Raw genomic sequence first — 21,472 nt, forward strand, 5'->3', positions numbered from 1 at the left:
AATGGTCAATGTCATTATATCCTCAATCACTGCCCTCTTCCCTCCATCCGCCTTCACTGAATCAAACTGCAGACATCATATCACCTGTCAATGCTTCAGTAATTACACAGAAAAAATTAACCAAAAGAACATAAATATCTGAAAGAAATATTTGGGGGATTTTTTTTTTTTTTTTTTTTTTTTTTGCTTTTTGTTGTTATTGTTTGTTTGTTTTGAGACAGTGTTTTGAGACTTGCCTCACCACAGCTTCGACCTTTCTGGGCTCAGGTGATCCTCGCACCTCAGCCTCCGGAATAGCTGGGACACAGGTGTGTGCCACCACGCCTGGCTAATTTTTGTATTTTTTGTAGAGACGGAGTTTCCCCATGTTTCCCAGGCTGGTCTCAAACTCCTGGGCTCAGGCCATCCGCCTTCCTCAGCCTCCCAAAATGCTGGGATTACAGGCATGAGCAACTGTGCCCAGCCTGAAATTGTATTTTTGTAACAACCTCAGTTGGGCTTATTTTTGAAAGCTGTTTAGAGGAGTAGAGGCCAGCCGTTTCTCTGCATGACTGTGCCCATACTTTGGTCCTGTCCTCTACAGGCTGGCTAGGAGGCGGAGAGATTCTTCAGGATACCCGCAACACGTCAGTTCAGATAAGTGTTACAGAATGAATTCGTTATGATCCAAGATTCCAGGTTTGAATACGTTTTGATTCCTTTAGCCAGATAAAATTGTCATGTCTGCATTCCTCTCAGATTCAAAATGGTACAATTTGACATCCTGTTATCACCTTCCTTATTTAATTCTCTTCATTTTATCCTTCAATCTGTATACTACCACACCTAGAAAAGAGTACTTGAGGCCGGGTGCAGTGGCTCACGCCCGTAATCCCAGCACTTTAGGAGGCCAAGGCAGGTGGATCACCTGAGGTCAGGAGTTCAATGGCTGCATTTCATTAAATTCGGCCTGGTCAACATGGTGAAGCCCCGTCTCTACTAAAAATACAAAAAATTAGCTGGACGTGGCAGCACACGCCTGTAATCCCAGCTACTTGGGAGGCTGAGGCAGAAGAATCACTTGAACCTGGGAGGCGGAGGCTGCAGTGAGCCAAGATCATGCCACTGCACTCCAGCCTGAGCAACAGAGCAAGACTCTGTCTCAAAAAAAAAAAAAAAAAAAATTAAAGAAAAGAGTAACTAAAGACACAATCCAAGAACCTCTGCCCTCACCCTTCAGCCACCTGAGAAATAAAATTGTTTTCAATGTTTCTGTTATTCCAAAGGATGAAGTTTGAAATCACTATAGGAAAGTCAAAATAAACAACCCTTCAGGAATCAGTAGTGCAGTGCAAAAATGAAAAAATTTATCATACTAAATTTTTTGTAGGTGAATGAGATTTTCCCATACAGACGAACAATAAAACAAGTCAAATGTTGAACATTTTATCTCTTTAGTGAGGGGCACAGTAAAACTAATCTGGTCCCCCAAAATAATTTTTAAAATGATTCCAACTTTAAGAGTTACTTCTTCACTACCTTTTAACTATTTTTTCACTAAAAATAATAAAATTTTTAGAAGAAGAATAAATATAGTACCTCTTTATCTAAAGTTTTCTTTTTAAGATGGAGGCTCTTCAGTTTTTGCAGCATTATATCACTAACCTTCTCACTCTCTTTGAAATGTTCAGCATCAGAATTGATGATGTCCTAAGGGTAAGAGTTTCAGAAGCTAGATGAAAAAGTTTTTACTAAAGCTAAAATGAGGCCAAAACTATGCATATGAAACAAAAACAAATCTCCTTTCAATTAAGTAAGCAAATCAAAAGAGGTAAAATCATATTGAACTCCATTCCTCAATTACTTATCAGAAGGCATCTAATAAAGGGTTAGTACAGAAAGATTTCATTTTTTTAATTTTAATTTTTTTTTTTTTTTGAGATAGAGTTTTGCTCTTTCGCCTAGGCTGGAGTGCAGTGGCGCGATCTCTGCTCACTGCAACCTCTCCCCCCAGGTTCAAGCTATTCTCCTGCCTCAGCCTCCCAAGTAGATGGGATTATAGGCACCCGCCACCATGCCCAGCTAATTTTTGTATTTTTAGTAGAGATGGGGTTTCACTATGTTGGCCAGGTGGTCTCGAACTCCTGACCTCAGGTGATCTGCCCGCCTCAGCCTCCCAAATTGCTGGGATTACAGGCGTGAGCCACCGCACCTGGCCGTGCATGTCCCTTAATTGTTTTTTTCATTAAATGCAGTGCTTATAAGCTCCCAGGACAGAAGCATCATTTCCCCATCTTAAAGATAAGGAAACTGAAATGGAAGTTAGGTTACTTGGTCAAATTACACAGCTAGGAAATGATAAGCCAGCATCTGAACTCATCTGACAGCAACTTCACTTTTCATTCTACTAATGTACACAACTCTACACTGCCCTTCCCCGACTCCTAACCAAACGTGGTATTTTAGATTGGGCAAACAGCTCATTAATGTGAACAGTCACTATCACTAGGCGCAGACTGACCAGAGCACAAGACTACTGATCTGGGAGGGCATCGCTGAAACGTGGGAAGTACTTAATAAAGGGTTCTTTTTATCTTATTACATCTTATCTATCTCTACGCTTGTGAGCATTAGGTGTTCAAGAAAGATAAGCAGAAAGAAGACATGGGGCGAAGAAGGGTTGGATGGATGGCTTAGGGGTCTGTATTTTATCTTCAATTCTTCATTTTCTTCTTCCACAACTTAATTCCTTTTATTGCCTCTCTTTTAGTCCAATCCCAGTATTTATTCCTCCCCTACTAAAATATCTAATATATATGTTTTATTACCTGGCATGTGAGAAGTCCCACCATCAGAGCCAGAAGACTGTGCATTTTGGAGGCCAGCTGAGAAGCTCTTTTTATATCTGCAGGATTCAGCCTCTCTTCTTCACAAGGTGAGCAATCCGGGAGCAGATTAGAATGTGTCGTTTTTGTATCCTACATGCACGTAATTCAGATTTGTCAAAATAATGATGAAGAACCTGAAATATCTTTTAAGTAAAATGCTGAATAAAATGGCACTCTTAAAAACCTTGGGCGATAGTTCTCAAACTTTTTCATCTTAGGATCCCTTTAGAAATTAAAACTGAGAATATTTTAAAATATTTGTTTACTAATTCTTTTAAAGTAGCAATAACTCCATTATGTAGAAGCATAAATAACAATTTATTTATTTATTTATTTTTGAGCCAGGGTCTCGCTGTCACACAGGCTGGAGTGCAGTAGTGTGAACACGGCTCACTGCAGCCTCAAATGCCTAGGCTCACACAATCCTCCCACCTCAGTCTCCCCAGTAGCTGAAACCACAGGTGCATGCCACCACACTCGGCTAATTTTTCAAATTTTTTGTAGAGATGGGGGGTCTCACCATGTTGCCCAGGCTGGTCTTGAACTACTGGGCTCAAGCAATGTTCTTGCCTTAGCCTCCCAAGTGCTGGGATTGCAAGTGTGAACCACTGTGCCAAACCAATAACAATTTTTTAAAAAAACAATTACCACATTTTTTGAAACAAAAAATTTGTGAAAAGAATGGCACTGCTTTGCATTTTTTGCAAATATTTTTAATGCTGGCTTAATTGAAGATAGCTGGATTCTCATATTTGCTTCACACATTCCATCAGCCATGAGAGCAATTACATCATCACACATCATGTAGCTTCTGGAAAACTCCACTGTACACTTGTGAGAAATGAGACTAAAAAGGCAATAATGTCTTAATATTACTATAAAAATACTTTTGACTTCACAGATACTCCCAGACCATATTTGGAGTAAACAGAACTAGAGTTCATGAAAAGCAAAACTATAAGCAGAGTAAGTATGAATTCAGTGTTAGAGAAATTGATTAATCAAAATAAAATAAGGAACTTGAAGAAAATTATATACTATGCTACATTTCTGTACAATTAAACTAATTCATTCAGAGCTTACCAATTTAAAATTCATCATGATTTGCTTAGGAGCTCAAGTTAAGGTGGCTTAGGTCCGTGGTTCTCAAAGTGTGGTCCCAGGACCAGCAGCATCAACAACTGGGATCTTGCTAGAAATGCACGTTCTCAGGCCCCACCCCAGAATTACTGAATCAGAAACTCTAGGGTAGGGCCAGCAATCTGTGTATTAACAAGCGTTTTAGGGAATTTTGAAGATGTTCAAGTTTGAAAACCACTGGCTTAGATAATCCTTTTTTCTTAGATCTTAGATTTTTTTTTTAATTTAGGAAAAGAATATTTTCCTAAGAATCCTTAAAAACAGTAAAATCATTTACTTGTAAAGAATACTTAAAATGATTACAGATTCATAAAAGAGGGTCCACTAAGGACATCTTAAGGTAACATCAGCTCAGTTCAAGTTATTAAAACAAATATAAACATAGCCAGGTGCGGTGGCTCACGCTTGTAATCCCAGCACTTTGGGAGGCCGAGGAGGGTGGATCACCTGAGACTGGGAGTTCGAGACCAGGCTGGCCAACATGGTGAAACACTGTCTCTACTAAAAACACAAAAAAATTAGCTGGGCATGGTGGTGTGTGCCTATATAATCCCAGCTACTTGGGAGGCTGAGGCAGGAGAATTGCTTGAACCCGGGAGGCAGAGGTTGCAGTGAGAGGAGATCACACCACTGCACTCCAGCCTGGGCAACAGAGCGAGACTCTGTCTTAATAGATAAATAAATAAAACAAATACAAAAAATAAACTTACACATTTTTCTAGTTCATATTAGCCTTCTTTCTAAGTAATCAGTTAATAAGATTTTACTATACATACTTTAAGGCAGGCCTACACAACTGAAATAGATGTGCTCTGTCTTGTGAAAATTATCACTTTCAGAATGTGTTTCCAGGTTCTTCGCTGCCAAAAAAGCCTTTTGAACTACATATAATAAAATATTACAGCTTCTCCAAACATATTGTTATGGTTCTGATGCTGTTCTTAAATGTATAAAACTAGTATATGATATAGGTTTGTTTTGCCTTGTAAACCAAACATGCAATTATATTATTTTGTTTTGTTGAATAGGATTGAGAGACAACTTAGAAAATCTTTTCTCAAAGGAACCCTGGGGTTGGGCGCAGTGTCTCACACCTGTAATTCCAGCACTTTGGGAGGCTGAGGCAGGTGGATCACTTGAGGTCATGAATTTGAGACCAGCCTGGCCAACACGGTGAAACCCCATCTCTACTAAAAATACAAAATTAGCTGGGCATGGTGGCGCACGCCTGTAATCCCAGTTACTCCGGAGGCTGAGGCAAGATAATCACTTGAACCTGGGAGGCAGAGGTTGCAGTGAGCCAAGATCGTGTCACTGCACTCCAGCCTGGGCGACAGAGCAATACTGTCTCAAAAAAAAAAAAAAAAAAAAAAGTAACTGCTGGAAGATGCTTTTGATGACTGGCAATGAGTACCCACAAAATTCCCAGGTTAATGGCCACCTCTACCAAAAGAACCACAAGAAGGCAGGAATAGCTGTTCTTTGAATATTCATGAACCAAAAGAAACTTCTCCAAACCTGTGGTGTATTTTCCTTTCCATATCTGTTTTTCTTTTTTCTTTTTTTCTTTTTTTGAGACAGAATCTTGCTCTGTCACCCAAGCTGGAGTGCACTGGCACAATCATAGCTCACTGCAGCTTCAAACTCCTGAGCTCAAGTAATTCCCCCATCTCAGCCTCCCGAATAGATAGGACTATAGGCGCACACCACCATGCATGACAGATTGGCTGCTTTAAAAAATGTTTTGTAGAGATGGGGTCTCACTATGTTGCCTAGGCTGGTGTCAAACTCCTAGCCTCAAGAGATCCTCCTGCCTCAGCCTCCCAAAGTGCCGAGATCTGTTTCTTTCTTTAATAATTCTTTCTGCAAACAAATATAAATGCCACGTCTAAATACGCATCACCAGACCACTAGAAACTCTTGAAATTCCGCATTAGAGATTTAGAATGTGTATCAATACCTTGGTAATATCTGACTTCAAGACTTCCTCTAATTGATCCTTTAACTGAGCTGTCTCAAATTTAGGGACATAATTTTGCTCTTCACTCCTTGCAACCTGCTGTTTAAGTTTTGCATTCTCATTTTTTACTTCGTTGATTTGCTGCTGAAGTTTTATATTCTTTGTTCTTTCATTTTCAGACATAAATTGCAAATTTCTAACTTGAGTGAGCAATTTCTCAAGTCTAGATTTCAGTTTCTGTCTTTCTTCCAGGTTTTCCTTTTCAAGTTTCTGGAATTCCTCCTGTAAAGACAAGAACTCTTGTTCTTGGGCCTCTTTTTCCCGTTTCAACAAGTCCAAAGCAGAAGCTGTGGCCTTTTCCAGTTCTTTTTTGAGTTGTTGTAGTCTCTCTACCTCTTCTTCTTTCTTGGTTAAGGTTTTGTCCATCTCTAAATACTGACTTACAGATTTATTTTTTTGTCGCATTTCAGTCATGTACCTTTCCTGTAAACGCACATAATTAGCCTTGATCTTCTTAAATTGAAGCTGTAACATTTCCTTGTCATTCCTGGATTCCTGAAGATGTTTTTGCGTGTTAGCTAAAACCTCTTCCAAATTCTGCAATGTCTTTTTAGTATCATTCTTCTCTAGGATTATTTTGTATTTGTCTTCAATTAATTCTTCAACATTCTCCTTTAGCTTATTGATGACATCAATGAACACTTGCTGTTTGGTAATCTTCATCTGTAGTTCTTTAACCCTCTTCTCTAAATACAGGTTACTACACTGGAGTTCTTGGATTCGCACTTCCTGCTTTCTGTTAGTATGTTTTAATTTCTGCAAGACTTCATTTAAAGCCATGTCCTCTTGAACAGGTTGTAAGCTTTCAGCACTTTGCTCCCAGTCAGGCATCTCACAGTTCTCCCGACATGCTTCACTCCTCCAGGAAATGCCTGCCGAAGACCAAGTTGAGACAATTTCTGGCCTCTCCACACCCTCTGCTGTGACTTCCTTTTCATAACTGACTGACATCTCAGGAATCTCCCCATAATTCTGTATTTCTTTTGAAGGAACTGCAGTCTGTAAATTATAGTAAACAAAGTAAGTGTGAACGAGTAGAAAGATAATGAGCTTTCAAGTCAAATAGGGCTGGCCTTGAATTCTATTAGTAGATCCTCTGTTTGGCTTTCTCCGCTATAAAGTAACAATAGTATCTACTTCCAATAATAATGCCTATTAACAAAAGTTAATACCTATGTATTAATTGCTAAATGTTTGTACAGCACCTAACAGCACAGCAGGGCACAGGCAGTAGGTATATGACAGATATACATCCCATTTACTTTGACAAAAGGAAAATTAAACTTTCATCCTCTTACCATTTTCTATTATGCAAACTCCTCTGCACACATATAAGATGCTTTGACTTCAAATAAATTCAGACAAATAAATGTATCAATTACCTTACAGACTGCAAGTTCTCTCTCTTTTTTTTTTTTTACATGTTATTACTGGGCCAAAAGTTTGGATTTTTAGGGGGAAAGGTCTCTTCTCTTTTGAATATTTTTTATTCCACATTTAGACCATTATCTCATTATTCTGTGACTCTCAGGAACATTAAAATGGCAGAAGAACATGCCTCATGATTGACTTTATGCTGCCGATACAGGTTTCGAGGAGGTTATAAAAAGACAGTAGGCCGGGCGAGGTAGCTCACGCCTGTAATCCCAGCACTTTGGGAGACTGAGGTGGGTGGATCACCTGAGGTCAGGAGTTTGAGACCAGCCTGGCCAACATGATAAAACCCCATCTCTGCCCAAAATACAAAAATTAGCCAGGCATGGTGGCACATGCTTATAATCCCAGCTACTTGGGAAGCTGAGTGAGGCAGCAGAATCACTTGAACGCAGGAGGTGGAAGTTGCAGTGAGCTGAGATCACACTACTGCACTCCAGCCTGGGCGACAGAGCGAGACTCTGTCTCAAAAAATAATAACAATAAAATAAACAAGTAAAAATAAAAAAAGACAGTAAATTGTGGTAAGAAATGGTGAAATGAATATGACATGAAAAACCCAGGGCCGGGCGCGGTGGCTCACGCCTGTAATCCCAGCACTTCGGGAGGCTGAGGCGGGTGGATCATGAGGTCAGGAGATCAAGACCATCCTGGCCAACGTGGTGAAACCCCATCTCTACTAAAAATACAAAAATTAGCTGCGCGTGGCGGTGTGCACCTGTAGTCCCAGCTACTCGGGAGGCTGAGGTAGGAGAATTGCTTGAACCCTGGAGGTGGAGGCTACAGTGAGCGGAGATCACGCCACTGCACTCTAGCCTGGGCGACAGAGCGAGACTCTGTCTCAAAAAAACAAAAAACAAACAAACAAAAAAAACAAAAACAAAACCCAGGCCAGGCACAGTGGCTCATACCTGTAATCCCAACACTTTGGGAGCCCAAGGTGAGAGGATTCCTTGAGACCAGGAGTTGGAGACCAGTTTGGGTAACATAGTGATACCCTATCTCTTCAAAAAAAATATTTTAAAAGTCAGTCAGGTGTGGTGGCATGTGCCTATAGTCCTAGCTCCTTGGGAAGCTGAGGCAGGAGGATTTCTTGTGGGCCATGATCACACTGCTCTCCAATCTGAGTAACAGAGCAAGACACCTTGTATCTAAAATAAATAAATAAGTAAAAACCCAGTAAAAGGTATCTGTAGTGGTGTGCTGTATAATTCTCTGGAATTTAGAGACAAGGAGTTCTGTATTTTGTTTTTTGAGCTCATCCTTCTGCAGAACCTTGTATCTTAATGGTTTTTCATTGTTCTGGGATAAAGATAACTATCATTACTGAGACCTACAAGGCCCTAATATCTTGCTCTTGATATCTGCTGTGCTTTAAATGCATCCCCTAAAGTTAATGTGCCAGAAGCTTAATCCCCAATGCAACAGTGTTGGAAGACGGGGCCTAGTAAGAGGTGAATAAAAATGACTAAATGTTGTTATCACAGGAGTGTGTTAGTTATCACAAGTGGATTTGTTACAAAAGTGAGTTTGGGGGCTGGGAGTGGTGGCTCACACCTGTAATCCCAGCACTTTGGGAAGCCGAGGCAGGTGGATCACAACGTCAGGAGATTGAGACCATCCTGGCTAACACTGTGAAACCCCGTCTCTACTAAAAATACAAAAAATTAGCTGGGCGTGGTGGCACACACCTGTAATCCCAGCTACTGGGAAGGGTGAAGCAGGAGAAATGCTTGAACCCGGGAGGCGGAGGTTGCAGTGAGCCAAGATGGTGCCACTGCACTGCAGCCTGGGCGACAGAGCGAGACTCCATCTCAAAATAAATAAATAAATAAATAAAATAAAAGTTAGTTTGGCCTCCACTTGCTCCCTCGATCTCGCCCTCTTTTGCCCCTCCACCTCCCACCATGAAATGACAGCACAGAGACCCTCGAGTGATGCTGGCACCATGGACCTAGCCTCCAGAACCGTGAGCCAGATAAATTGTTATTCATTATAAATTGCCCAGTCTGTGATATAGTTGCAGCAGGATGAAATGAACTAAAGCAGTATCTGACCCACACCACCTCTCTGTCTTCATCTGCTATACCCCTCCTCCTTCCTCCAACTCTGATCTTCCTGGACACAGGGCTTCCTTCAGGTCCTAGTAGGTACCATGCTTCCTGTGGCCACAGGGTTTGCAGACGTTCTTCCTTCTGTATGGAAGGCTCTCCTACCCATAGCTGCCTAATTAACTCCTACCCATCCTTTAGAGCTCAGCTCAATGATCACTTCTTCAGGGATGCCTTCCCCAGACTCCCTGATCAGGGTAGTGTCCTTATCATAGACGCCCAACCTACTTACATTTGCAGCACTTATCATAGTTGCAAGTTTATCTGTAACTTGATATAGCATCATAGCATAAATAGTAACTTTATATAACATGCTCTACATATACTTTATATGTAACTTTATTCACCTAACTTATTGATCTTATTATAGTTGCAAGTTCACATTTATTTGTGTGATTGATTAATGACTACCTCCTCTAGCAGGATGTTGTCTTCATGAGACAAGAACTACATCTTTTTGTCTATTTTCTAACCATCACCTGATGTGTAGTACAGACCTGCCACGTAATAGATGCCTAAAAGTATCTATTGACTGAATGAAAAATGGCTAAATGCAATGAAAAGAGGAAAGAACAATCTTGCGAAACCCTATTTAAGCTGATTTTTAAAAGGTTGTTTTCCAGAAATCAACATGGACAAATAAAGTCCTTTTAAATGCTGTCATCTACTTTCAAAAAAATGAAAATGCTCATACTTGTAAATAAGACATTATAGTCATAGTGTTTCCCATCAAACTCACATTGGAAAGGTATTATTGGCCAGGTGTGGTAGCTCACACCTGTAATCCCAGCACTTTGGGAGGCCAAGGCGGGTGGATCAGCAGTTCAAGACCAGCCTGGCCAACATGGTGAAAACCCGTCTCTACTAAAAATACAAAAAAAATTAGCCAGGTGTGGTGGCACACGCTTATAATCCCAGCTACTCAGGAGGCTGCAGCAGGACAATCGCTTGACTCCAGGAAGCAGGGGTTGTGGTGAGCCAAGATCATGCCACTGCACTCCAGCCTGGGCAACAGAGTGAGACTCCGTATCAAAAACAAAACAAAACAACAAAAAAAGAGAAAAGGTATTACTTATACTATTCTTGAATTTTATCTATTTTCCCATACCAATTCCTAGTATTTTTAATTTTTTTGTTCAGAAAGTACACAGACTATATACTGTCGGTATCTTCAGTGCTCTTAGGATACTACATGTGTGCTCGGAATCAATAAACCAAATGATAAACTAATATTTTCACTTTAGTAGAAAAAATAGTATTTTTTGCTTGTCAGTAGAATTCCAATATGACAGAGAAATCTTGTTTTTCTTGAAAAATGAATTAGTGCCTCTGCACTCCTTCCTCTTCTTAACCATTCCACCAGTGTAAACTCTGCTACTTCCAGCCATTTTGATTCAACAAATATAAAAGCTTATTATATTCAGACTGCTCTGTCTACACAGTAGCCATTCTTTTGTTTCTTTACTTCTCTAATAAACTTGTTTTTGGTGAAAAAAAATTATAGTAAAAAAAGCTTATTATATTCAAGGAACCATATAGATGCTGTGGTGCATAAGAGGGTGAGTAAGACAGTCCTGATCCTTAGAGAAATTACCATTTGGTAGAGCTAATCCTCAAGTATGGACTTGATTTTACTAGAAAAATTTATTTCTGAATTGGCTAAGATCTCAGAATGCATTTTCCCCAGAGAAGCAAAGTCCCTCATGCTAACTAGGTGATTTAACACTACTTGGAAAAGTCTCAGATTATATATATATATACAATTTTTTAAATGCATCCTTTAATACTCCACAGGCTTTACTGACCATCACAATCATACCTCCTCTGCTTTATAATTAGCTCTCAGATGAACTAGGTTAGAACTATTCTCTTTATCAAATGGTTTTACAATATTATTGTGTACACTTTCCTTACATAAGAAGCTTGGAGGTTGGCTAGGGTTGAGGGCAGATTCCTTGGCAATACTTTTAGCCAGTGACTTTTCTGTAAATTTCAGCGTCTCTCCACTGCAGTGGATTAGAGGTGGGCTTCTAGGAGGAGGCTGTCTAAAATACTCGTTACCAAGTTGGTCTGTATTTGCAGAAACACTAGTTTCCATTGGATTTTCTTCCTTAAATGAGTCTTGCTTTATATTGTTGTCTTTTGCATAATTATACACTTGACTTTGAAATTCTGGCTTCTCTGTCATTTCATCATCAAATGCTTCTACCCAGTGAAATTTGCAAACGGTTTCAAATTGTCTCAAGGAAGATATGCTGATGGTGTCAACTGGCTGAATTAGTGCATTCGTTGAGTAATTTTCAACGTTGTTATCTCATAAGAAAGAGAAAGAAGGAAATAAAAACGAGTAGACCATGAACTTGGATGGTAACAGTTATATTTATATTTATCAAATAAACTGCTGTAGCCACTTAAAAATTATATATTATTTCAACCTCATTTACTGTGTGAATTTTAGCATGGTTTTGTGCTAGCAAACAAAACAAAACTTTTTACATGGGGGAAAGAAGTCCCCAAATGACTGCTAGGAAAAAGTGTGTTATATGTAATTCTGGTCAAATAAAATTACAATAAATTTCAAGAGATCTTCAAAATTCTTTTGTTGTACTGTAATTTTAAGATGTTTTAAATTATACAATGTTTCAAAAGGACAAGGATAGTATAATAGAAAACACATATAAACTTGCTTAATCTCACAAAAATCCCATGATGTCAGTACTGTTATTATCCCTATTTTACAGATAAGGAAACTGAAGTGTAAGAGATGTTAAAGTCACTTGTCCAAAGTCACAGGGCTGCTAAGCAGTGCTGCTGAGATTCTAGACTACTACTTCTAAATGCTATGCTATAGTATTTTTCAATATGACAAATTATGCAGATGTAATGTTTTTTAAAATCAGGAGCAAATAAGAAAACAGAATGTTACAAATTATTGATCCCTTTTATCTAACTTTCCTCCTCCCCAGAGATAACCAGTGTACTGAAGCCCATATGTATTCATTCTTCCCATTCCCATTTTACTTTTACTACTGATTTATGTATCCTAAATAATAAAATCAACATAATCTTGCCAAAGAATAAAGTTCCCAGATTTCCTCATTTTGTGACACCCTTAATGTCTCAGTACTTTTTTTCACAGTACCTCTGGACCAAAAGGAATACTTAAGTTCCATTTAGTAAATAATTAAGTTCAAACTAGTATTTGTCCTAAGTTATTAGCTGTTTGAAAATACACATAAGCTAAAAGAAAAATATAATATTTTATTCTTAAACAACCACACTTTACTACTTGGATGTACACTGTTAGGCACCGTACAGCACCTCAAATCGTGGAATCAGATTGGAGACCACCACTCTCACTTCCTATTCCACAATGATTTTCATACGGGACTTGCTTTTTATTATAGCAACCTCCAAAAACCTACCTTTACAAATAAGGCATCATAGGAAGGACTATAGTATGGGTTTATAGTGAAAACTACAGCTAACAGATTGTGGGGGTCTGATAGATGTCCAGTGTCACTGTTTCCCTCAAACTCCAAAATACCCTGCAACACTTTAGGTGAGTGATTAATATATAGTATTGTTTTATGTGCTTTTACATTTTACATAAATAGCATCTCACTCTATCTATAGCCATATAAAAGTCTTGGACTTTTATACAGGCAGTGGTTTACGCCTGTAATCCTAGCACTTTGGGAGGCTGAGGTGGGTGGATCACCTGAGGTCAGGAATTCGAGACCAGCCTGGTCAACATGGTGAAACCCCGTATCTACTAAAAATACAAAACTTAGTGGGGCGTGGTGGTGCACATCTGTAATCCCAACTACTCAGGAGGCTCAGGCAGGAGAACCACTTGAACCTGGGAGGCGGAGGTTGCAGTGAGCCGAGATCATGCCACTGCACTCCAGCGTGGGTGACAGTGCAAGACTCCGTCTCAAAAAAAAAAAAAAAGTCGTTATTTCACACAAAATTTTGCTTCTGAGGCTTAGCCACATAAATACATATATATGTAGTTCATTCTACTGAAAGATTACACTTTATTCCTTTTTTGTTGGCTATTTAAGTTGCTTCTAATCTTGCCCTTAAAAACAGCACTGCAGTGAACATATTTCCTTCTACGCCAATGTAAAAACTTTTGGCTAGGCTCTGGGGATACACCTAGAAGTGAAATTGCTGGATTATAGAAAATACATATCTTCAACTTTACTAGATATTGCAAAATTACTCTCCAAAGTGTACCAATTTATGCTTCTACCAGTAGCCTCTGGGTTCCTTTGCTCTACACATCTCTCCAAAGCATGTCAAATTCATATGCATGAAATGGTATTTTACTGTGACCTTCTTAATGTACATCCTTTCATGTATTTAGTGGTCTTACAGGTTTCTTTTTCTGTGATCTTCTTGTTGTATACTGTTATGGGCTTAATTGTGTGCCCCCAAAATTCATATGCTGAAGCTCTAACCCCTAGTACCTCAAAACATGACTCTTATTTGCAGACAGGGCCTTTAAAAAAGTAATTGAGCTTAAAAGAGGTCACAAGGGTAGGCCCTAATCCAGTATGACTGGTGTCCTTATAAGAGGAGGAAGAGACAGCAGCAAGGCATACACAAAGACAAAAGGCCATGTGAGACACTGCAAGAAGCTGGCCATCTGCAAGCCAGGAAGGGAGGCTTCAGGAGAAAGCAACCATGCTGGCACCTTGATCTTGGACTGCCAGCCTCTAAGAATGAGAAAATCAATTTCTGTTGTTTACACTACCCAGTTTGTGGTGTTTTGTTATGGCAGCCCTAGTAAACTACTAATACATATACTTTGCCTGTTTTTCTATTACTTGCCTTTTTTTTTTTTTTTGAGACAGAGTCTCTGTCACCCAGGCAGGAGTGCTGTGGCACGATCTCGGCTCATTGCAACCTCCACCTCCTGGGTTCAAGCAATTCTCATGCCTCAGCCTCCCAAGTAGCTGGAAATACAAGCGTGCACCACCATGCCCGCCTAATTTTTGTATTTTTAGTAGAGATGGGATTCCACCATGTTGGCCAGGCTGGTCTTGAAATCCTGACCTCATGTGATCTGCCCACCTCAGCCTCCCAAAGTGCTGGGATTACAAGTGTGAGCCACTGTGCCCGGCCTGAATTATGTGCCTTTTTCTTTTCTTTTTTTTTTGAGACGGAGTCTCACTCTGTCCCCCAGGCTGGAGTGCAGTGGCGCGATCTCGGCTCACTGCAAGCTCTGCCTCCTGGGTTCACGCCATTCTCCTTTCTCAGCCTCCCAAGTAGCTGGGACTACAGGCGCCCACCATCACACCCAGCTAATTTTTGTATTTTTGGTAGAGACGGGGTTTCACCGTGTTAGCCAGGATTGCCTCAATCTCCTGATCTCGTGATCCGCCCATCTTGGCCTTCCAAAGTGCTGGGATTACAGGCGCGAGCCACCGTGCCCAGCCATTATGTGCCTTTTTCTAAGTGACTTGTAGTTCTTTATTTTAGATACCAAATCTTTGTCAATTATACATATTGCATGTATCTTCACTCCATGCTTTTTACTTTATTATACTTTGGCCATACAGACGTTTTCTTAATGTAGTCAATGCATCGATTATGGATTGCATTTCTCCTGTCTTTTTTTTGAGACAGAGTCTCACTCTGTCACCCACGCTGGAGTCAGTGGCACGATCTCGGCTCACTGCAACCTTCGCCTCCCGGATTCAAGTGATTCTCCTGCGTCAGCCTCCTGAGTAGCTGGGACTACAGGCACGCGCCACTATGCCCAGCTAATTTTTGTATTTTTAGTAGAGGCGGGGGTTTCACCATATTGGCCAGGCTGGGTTCGAACTCCTGACCTCCTGATCTGCTTGCCTCGGCCTCCCAAAGTGCTGGGATTACAGGCATGAGCTACCGTGCCCAGCCCTGCATTTCTCATGTCTTAAGAAATCTTAGGCTGGGCGTGGTGACTCATGCCTGTAATCCCAGCACTTTGGGAGGCTGAGGCCGGCAGATCACAAGGTCAGGGGTTCAAGACCAGCCTGGCCTACATGGTGAAACCCTGTTTCTACAAAAATACAAAAAAACTAGCCGTACACAGTGGCAGGCAGCTGTAGTCTCATTACTCAGGAGGCCGAGGCAGGAGAATAGTTTGAACCCGGAAGGCGGAGGTTGCAGTGAGCCGAGATCGCTCCACTGCACTCCATCCTGGGTGACAGAGCGAGACTCCATCTCAAAAAAAAAAAGAAAAATCTTTTCTGTTGTCACAAAGGCATTTGATATGGTTTGGCTCTGTATTCCCACCCAAATCTCATCTCCAATTGTAATCCCCACGTATTGAGGGAGGGACCTGGTGGGAGGCAATTAAATCATGGGGACGGTTTTCCCCACGCTGTTCTTGCGATAGTGAGTTCTCACAAGATCTGATGGTTTCAAAGTGTTTGGCAATTCCCCTGCCCCTCCTGTCGTCATTTAAGACATGCCTTGCTTCCTGTTTGTCTTGTGCCGTGATTCTGTTTCGAGGCCTCCCCAGTCATGTGGAACTGTGATCCAATTAAACCTCTTTTCTTTATAAATTATCCAGTCTCAGGTAGTTCTTTATGGCAGTGTGAAAACAGACTAATACAGCATTTTCTACACTTCTTTTATAAGTTAGAACTTTGCAGTTCACATGTAGGCCTTTACCCATGTGGACTTTATTTTGTATTTGGTGTGAGGTAAGGTTCTAATCATTTTCTGCATTGAGAGAGCCAACCGTTCCAGCACAACCAAATGAACTCCCCCACTGGTTTATAATGACACCTCTATCAAATACCAGGTGTCCTCATATATAAATGGGTCTACTTTTGGACTTTGTCTTTTATTTATCCCACTGGTTTGTTACCCTTCTGCCTATAATACATTGTTATAATTACTATAACTAATAACTCTTGTTATCTAGCAGGGTAAGTCTCCACATCTTCTTTTTCAAAATTGTATTGGGTATTTTTTTTAACTTTTTCACTTCTGAATGGGGATGTTAGGATTAAGGTAGGATACATGAAATTGCATTAATCAATAGACTTCAGGAAAACTGACATCTTTACAATCTGAACATGAAACATTTAATTATTTTTTATGGCCTCCAGGAAAGTTTTATAATGTTTTTTAATGGAAACTTACACTTTTTGTTAGATTTATTCTTAGGTACCTTAGTTTGTGCTGCTACTGATAATAGTAAGTTTTTAAGAATTACTGTTTTACATTTGTTGTTGCTAGTGCATTGAATGCTATTGGTTTTTTAATATTAATTTTATATCTAGCTTTCTTCTAAACTTTCTTATTAGTTTTAATAGCTCATCTGTAGGTGCTTATGACTTTTCTATGTAGAAAAGTACATATTTGCAAATAATGATAATTACTTCTCTTCCTTTCTAATCCTTATAGCACTTATTGTCGCCCAGGCTGGAGTGCAGTGGCACCATCTCGGCTCACTGCAAGCTCCACCCCCTGGGTTCATGCCATTCTCCTGCCTCAGCATCCTGAGTAGCTGGGACTACAGGTGCCCACCATCATGCCCGGCTAATTTTTTGTATTTTTAGTAGACACGGGGTTTCACCGTGTTAGCCAGGATGGTCTCGATCTCCTGACCTCGTGATCCGCCTGCCTCGGCAGCGCTTATTTTTCTTACACCTGCATGTATTAAATTCCATAATTTCAATAAGCCTTGTCGAATCTTTTCATTTTAGTATTATTTGCAAGTATTAAAAATAAAGACATTTGTATACAGCATTTAGATTTACTTTAATAAACATGATCAGTGTAGGGCCCGGTGTGGTGGCTCATACCTGTAATCCCAACACTTTGGGACACCGAGGCAGGAGACTCACTTGAGCCCAGGAATTTGAGACCAGCCTGGGCAGCATAGTGAGATCCATTTCAAAAACAAAACCAAAAACATGATCAATGTATCTCATTATATGATTAAATCCTAAATAGCTTTCATCTGTCAATTTAGGATTAGAATAAGAGATTTGGGGTTACATCAACACACAGCTCTCTTTTTTTTTTTTGAGACAAGGTCTCACTATGGTTGCCCATGCTGCAGTGCAGAGGCGTGATCTCGGCTCACTGCAGTCTCAGCCTCCCGCGCTCAGGTAATTCTCCCACCCAGGCCTCCAAAGTGGACCACGATGCCTGGCTAATTTTTTGTATTTTTAGTAGAGACGGGGTTTCGTCCTATTGCCCAATCTGATCTCAAACTAGTGGACTCAAGCAATCCTTCTGCCTTGGCCTCCCAAAGAGCTGGGATTACAGGTGTGAGCCACTGTACCTGGTGTTTTTTGTTTGTTTTGGTTTTTTTTGAGATGGAGTTTCGCTCTTGTTGCCCAGGCTGGAGCGCAATGGGGCGATCTCGGCTCACAGCAACCTCCACCTCCTGGGTTCAAGGGAGTCTCCTGCCTAAGCCTCCCAAGTAGCTGGGATTACAGGCATGCACCACCACACTCAGCTAATTTTGTATTTTTACTGGAGACGGGGTTTCTCCATGTTGGTCAGGCTGGTCTTGAACTCCCGACCTCAGGTGATCCACTTGCCTCAGCCTCCCAAAGTGCTGGGATTACAGGCGTGAGCCACCGTGCCTGGCCCCCGCTTTTTTTTTTAAGAGACAGGTTCTCCTTCTGTTGCCCACTGGAGTGCAGTGACATGATCATAGCTCATAACAGCCTTGGACTTCCTGGCTCAAGCAATCCTCCCGCCTTGGCCTTCCAAAGCACTGGTATTATAGATATGATCCACCACACCCAACCTCAATACACATTTAAGGATACTTGTATAGTAGAAAATTTTTGTGTCTGAGTCTGAGACTTGATCACGGCTCATTCATTTAAAGCTACACAATCCTGGGCAAGTTACTCTCTCAGCCTTATTTTCCTTATCTGTAAAATGAAGATAAAAACAGCCCTTACTTCAATTTTTTAAAATGCTTATTTCAATAAGATTTTTTGTGGATTAAGTGTGATGATGTATATAAAGTGCTTAGCACAAAACCTGGCTATTGTTACTATCACGGAACACAAAAAAACTTTTCTCTCTTCTGCATATTGCTAACAAGTAGATACTTACCATTTAACAAATTGTCTAGTGTGCCATAAGCATCTTCACAAAGTGTGGATTCATACTCATTTTCCCTTTCAAAATTCTTTATTTCGTTCTGTATTAATAAAAAAGGCATCAATACTTCAAGCAAACATCACAAGCTTCTTCTAAAGGTATTTGCACATTGTTACATAATTCTGCTATTAGAATATTTCATTACATAGGTAGAATGTGCTTTCTAGTATCTTTCCCCAGCATGTATTTGGCTCCCTTTTAGTAAAACTATGCTAACAGAGTCCCAATATTAAACAACAATGTAACAAATAGCTTGCTATTTTAATATTTTGGTTTTTTGGTAAGTCAAATCATGTGACTATAAACTTAGGGATACGTGATAGCATATTTATGTATTGATAATTATTTGATGTTTATTAAATCTAGTCTAAACAGCATTAAGATGGTTGTTATTTCAGTCTTTTAACACTGAAGATATATAAAACAGGCATATATCTTTGATGTATTTTTATAAATTCCTATTTAGTGGAATCAGATGTCACTGACTATCAAACGTTTAGCACAACACTCATGAAGATATTGGGACATTACAGTCTTTTATTTTTTAATAAAGGGAGCTAGGCATTTTCATGAAGACAGGAAAGTTGTCATTTACATGCAGGGTGCTGTCAATGTCATTATGAATGACAACTGAATCATTTGCATACTGATGTAAGTGGAAGATGCATTAGACTAGAAGTCAGGTTCCTTGGGCTCTTGTCCTGCCTCTGACTGAATTGGTCACGTCCCCTGGCTGCACTCCTGGCTAGAAAGGATCAGTTTTAACACTGTGTGTAAAAATGTACCTTGCTCTCTCGCATAGGCTGGAGTGCAGTGGCGCAATCTTGGCTCCCTGTAACCTTTACCTCCCAGGTTCAAGTGATTCTCCTGTCTCAGCCTCCAGAGTAGCTGGGATTACAGGTGCTCGCTTCCATGCCTGGCTAATTTTTATATTTTTAGCAGAGATGGGGTCTCACCATGTTGCCTAGGCTGGTCAAAATGTATCTTACGCTAGTGAAACTGGGAAAACCAGACCCTGTATTCCCCTCCTTTATGTGTCCACCGAATATTTTTTTATTGTTCCTTATAGTTTTGAAGAAATTTTCTTATGGAAGACAATGTGAATTCTGAATACATCTGAGCCTCCTGGAACTTATAAGCAATGCACACCTGAGGCAAGTCACAAGTGGTGCCGGTGGTTTCCATACAGATTGGAGAATGTGAAAGCATTACACCTTGAGAAAGATTGCTGATATTCATGGTATCCGATTCTGACATGCTTTCTACTTTTTCATGAGAAGTATCCACTTCAAAATGTACAGGATCTGAAGGTGATGACCAAAATTTTTTATAGTCCTTGTTCATAACTGTTGAACAATGGAAGACTTCTTTAAAAAAAAAAAATGTGTCTATTAGTAGGTACAAACAAAAAGTTTTTTCCCTATCCCTCTTCTCATTAAGAAAGTAGCAAAGTTCACTGCCCTTATTTGAAATGTCATTTGTCAAGTTATTAGAAAAATTAAAAATTTTAGTCTGAGTATACCGTAATTTGGTATGGTAGTAAATACTGATTTGGAGAAAAACAAACAGTATTGGCTACTATCCAATAACTCCCTAGAAGGCTTTGGACCTAGAAGTGAAGGGATCGCTATGTTATTTAATCAAGGATATTTACAAAATATTATCAGAGACCTATTAGTTTCCACAAAATCCTGGATTTTTATTTACTTGATACCTTCCACTTGAACACCTCACTACCAAGTCAAACCCAGCATTGTAACTCAGTTTTCCCTCCTCACTTTCCTATACTGCGCCTATTCCCTCACGTACATGTGTTTGAAAACTGGACTTGTCTTGGCAAGTCATCATGCATGGCTATTCAGATACCAAGTCCCGTCCATGTCTCCTTTAAAAATGTCTTTCAGGGCCGAGCGCGGTGGCTCACGCCTGCAATCCCAGCACTTTGGGAGGCCGACGCGGGCGGATCACGAGGTCAGGAGATCGAGATCATCCTGGCTAACACGGTGAAACCCCATCTCTACTAAATATACAAAAAAAAAAAAAAATTAGCCGGGCACGGTGGCGTGCGCCTGTAGTCCCAGCTACTTGGGAGGCTGAGGGAGGAGAATGGCGTGAACCCGGGAGGCAGAGCTTGCAGTGAGCCGAGATGGCCCACTGCACTCCAGCCTGGGTGACAGAGCAAGACTCCATCTCAAAAAAAAAAGTCTTTCAGTAACCTGTGCTTTCTTTCCATCCCATGTTGCCACACTGGTCCATATTCTCCTGACTTCCTCAGGCCTGTCCAGAGCTCCAGAGCTGAGAGTGGAAAGGATGGCCACTCACATTGAGTCTATAAATTCTTCTTGTCCTTCCAGGCCATCCATAGCCTGGAGTGACATTACCTACCCAGTACTCCCCTGCTCTACTCAGATCAGGCTCATTTCCCTGCAGACAGATAATGTTCCTTACGAATTAAGCTTCAGTCATCTGCCCTGGCACGTGCTTCTCTCCTAAAACCTTCCCATCTACCCATTCATCTATTTTCAAAATTCCTACAATGTCTTCAGTCTCTAAATCTCTATCTTACAATTCAGCACTTGGTGATTTCGTTTACTGTTTTAGAGCTTCACCACTGTTTCAAGGGTGTTAGTGTTTGTGTTTACAGATCATAAATGTCTTGAGAGGAGCATACTTAGGGCTTTCCGATATCCCCTACTGCAAATGGACCAGTGCTGTCTACACAGCAAATATTGATTGAATAAAACCTGCATTCCAATGACTTATTT

At 40.4% G+C, this 21,472-nt stretch overlaps 1 protein-coding gene across 1 annotated transcript in view; it reads right to left on the reverse strand.

The window, feature by feature from the left end:
* CAGE1 (cancer antigen 1) overlaps window positions 1-21,472 on the reverse strand; it is a 63,043-nt gene that overhangs the window by 40,435 nt on the left and 1,136 nt on the right. Inside the window, exons 2-7 of the mRNA XM_054686613.2 lie at window positions 19,857-20,074; window positions 18,660-18,747; window positions 11,476-11,885; window positions 5,968-7,026; window positions 2,808-2,957; window positions 1,579-1,689 (exon numbers count right to left, since the gene is read on the reverse strand). Of these exons, the coding sequence (XP_054542588.1) occupies window positions 1,579-1,689; window positions 2,808-2,957; window positions 5,968-7,026; window positions 11,476-11,885; window positions 18,660-18,747; window positions 19,857-20,051 (2,013 nt within the window). The 5' untranslated portion in view covers window positions 20,052-20,074. The remainder of the gene's footprint in view (window positions 1-1,578; window positions 1,690-2,807; window positions 2,958-5,967; window positions 7,027-11,475; window positions 11,886-18,659; window positions 18,748-19,856; window positions 20,075-21,472) is intronic.

Source organism: Pan troglodytes, chromosome 5, assembly GCF_028858775.2.
Source record: "Pan troglodytes isolate AG18354 chromosome 5, NHGRI_mPanTro3-v2.0_pri, whole genome shotgun sequence".
In the NCBI taxonomy this organism is placed as follows: Eukaryota; Metazoa; Chordata; class Mammalia; order Primates; family Hominidae; genus Pan; species Pan troglodytes.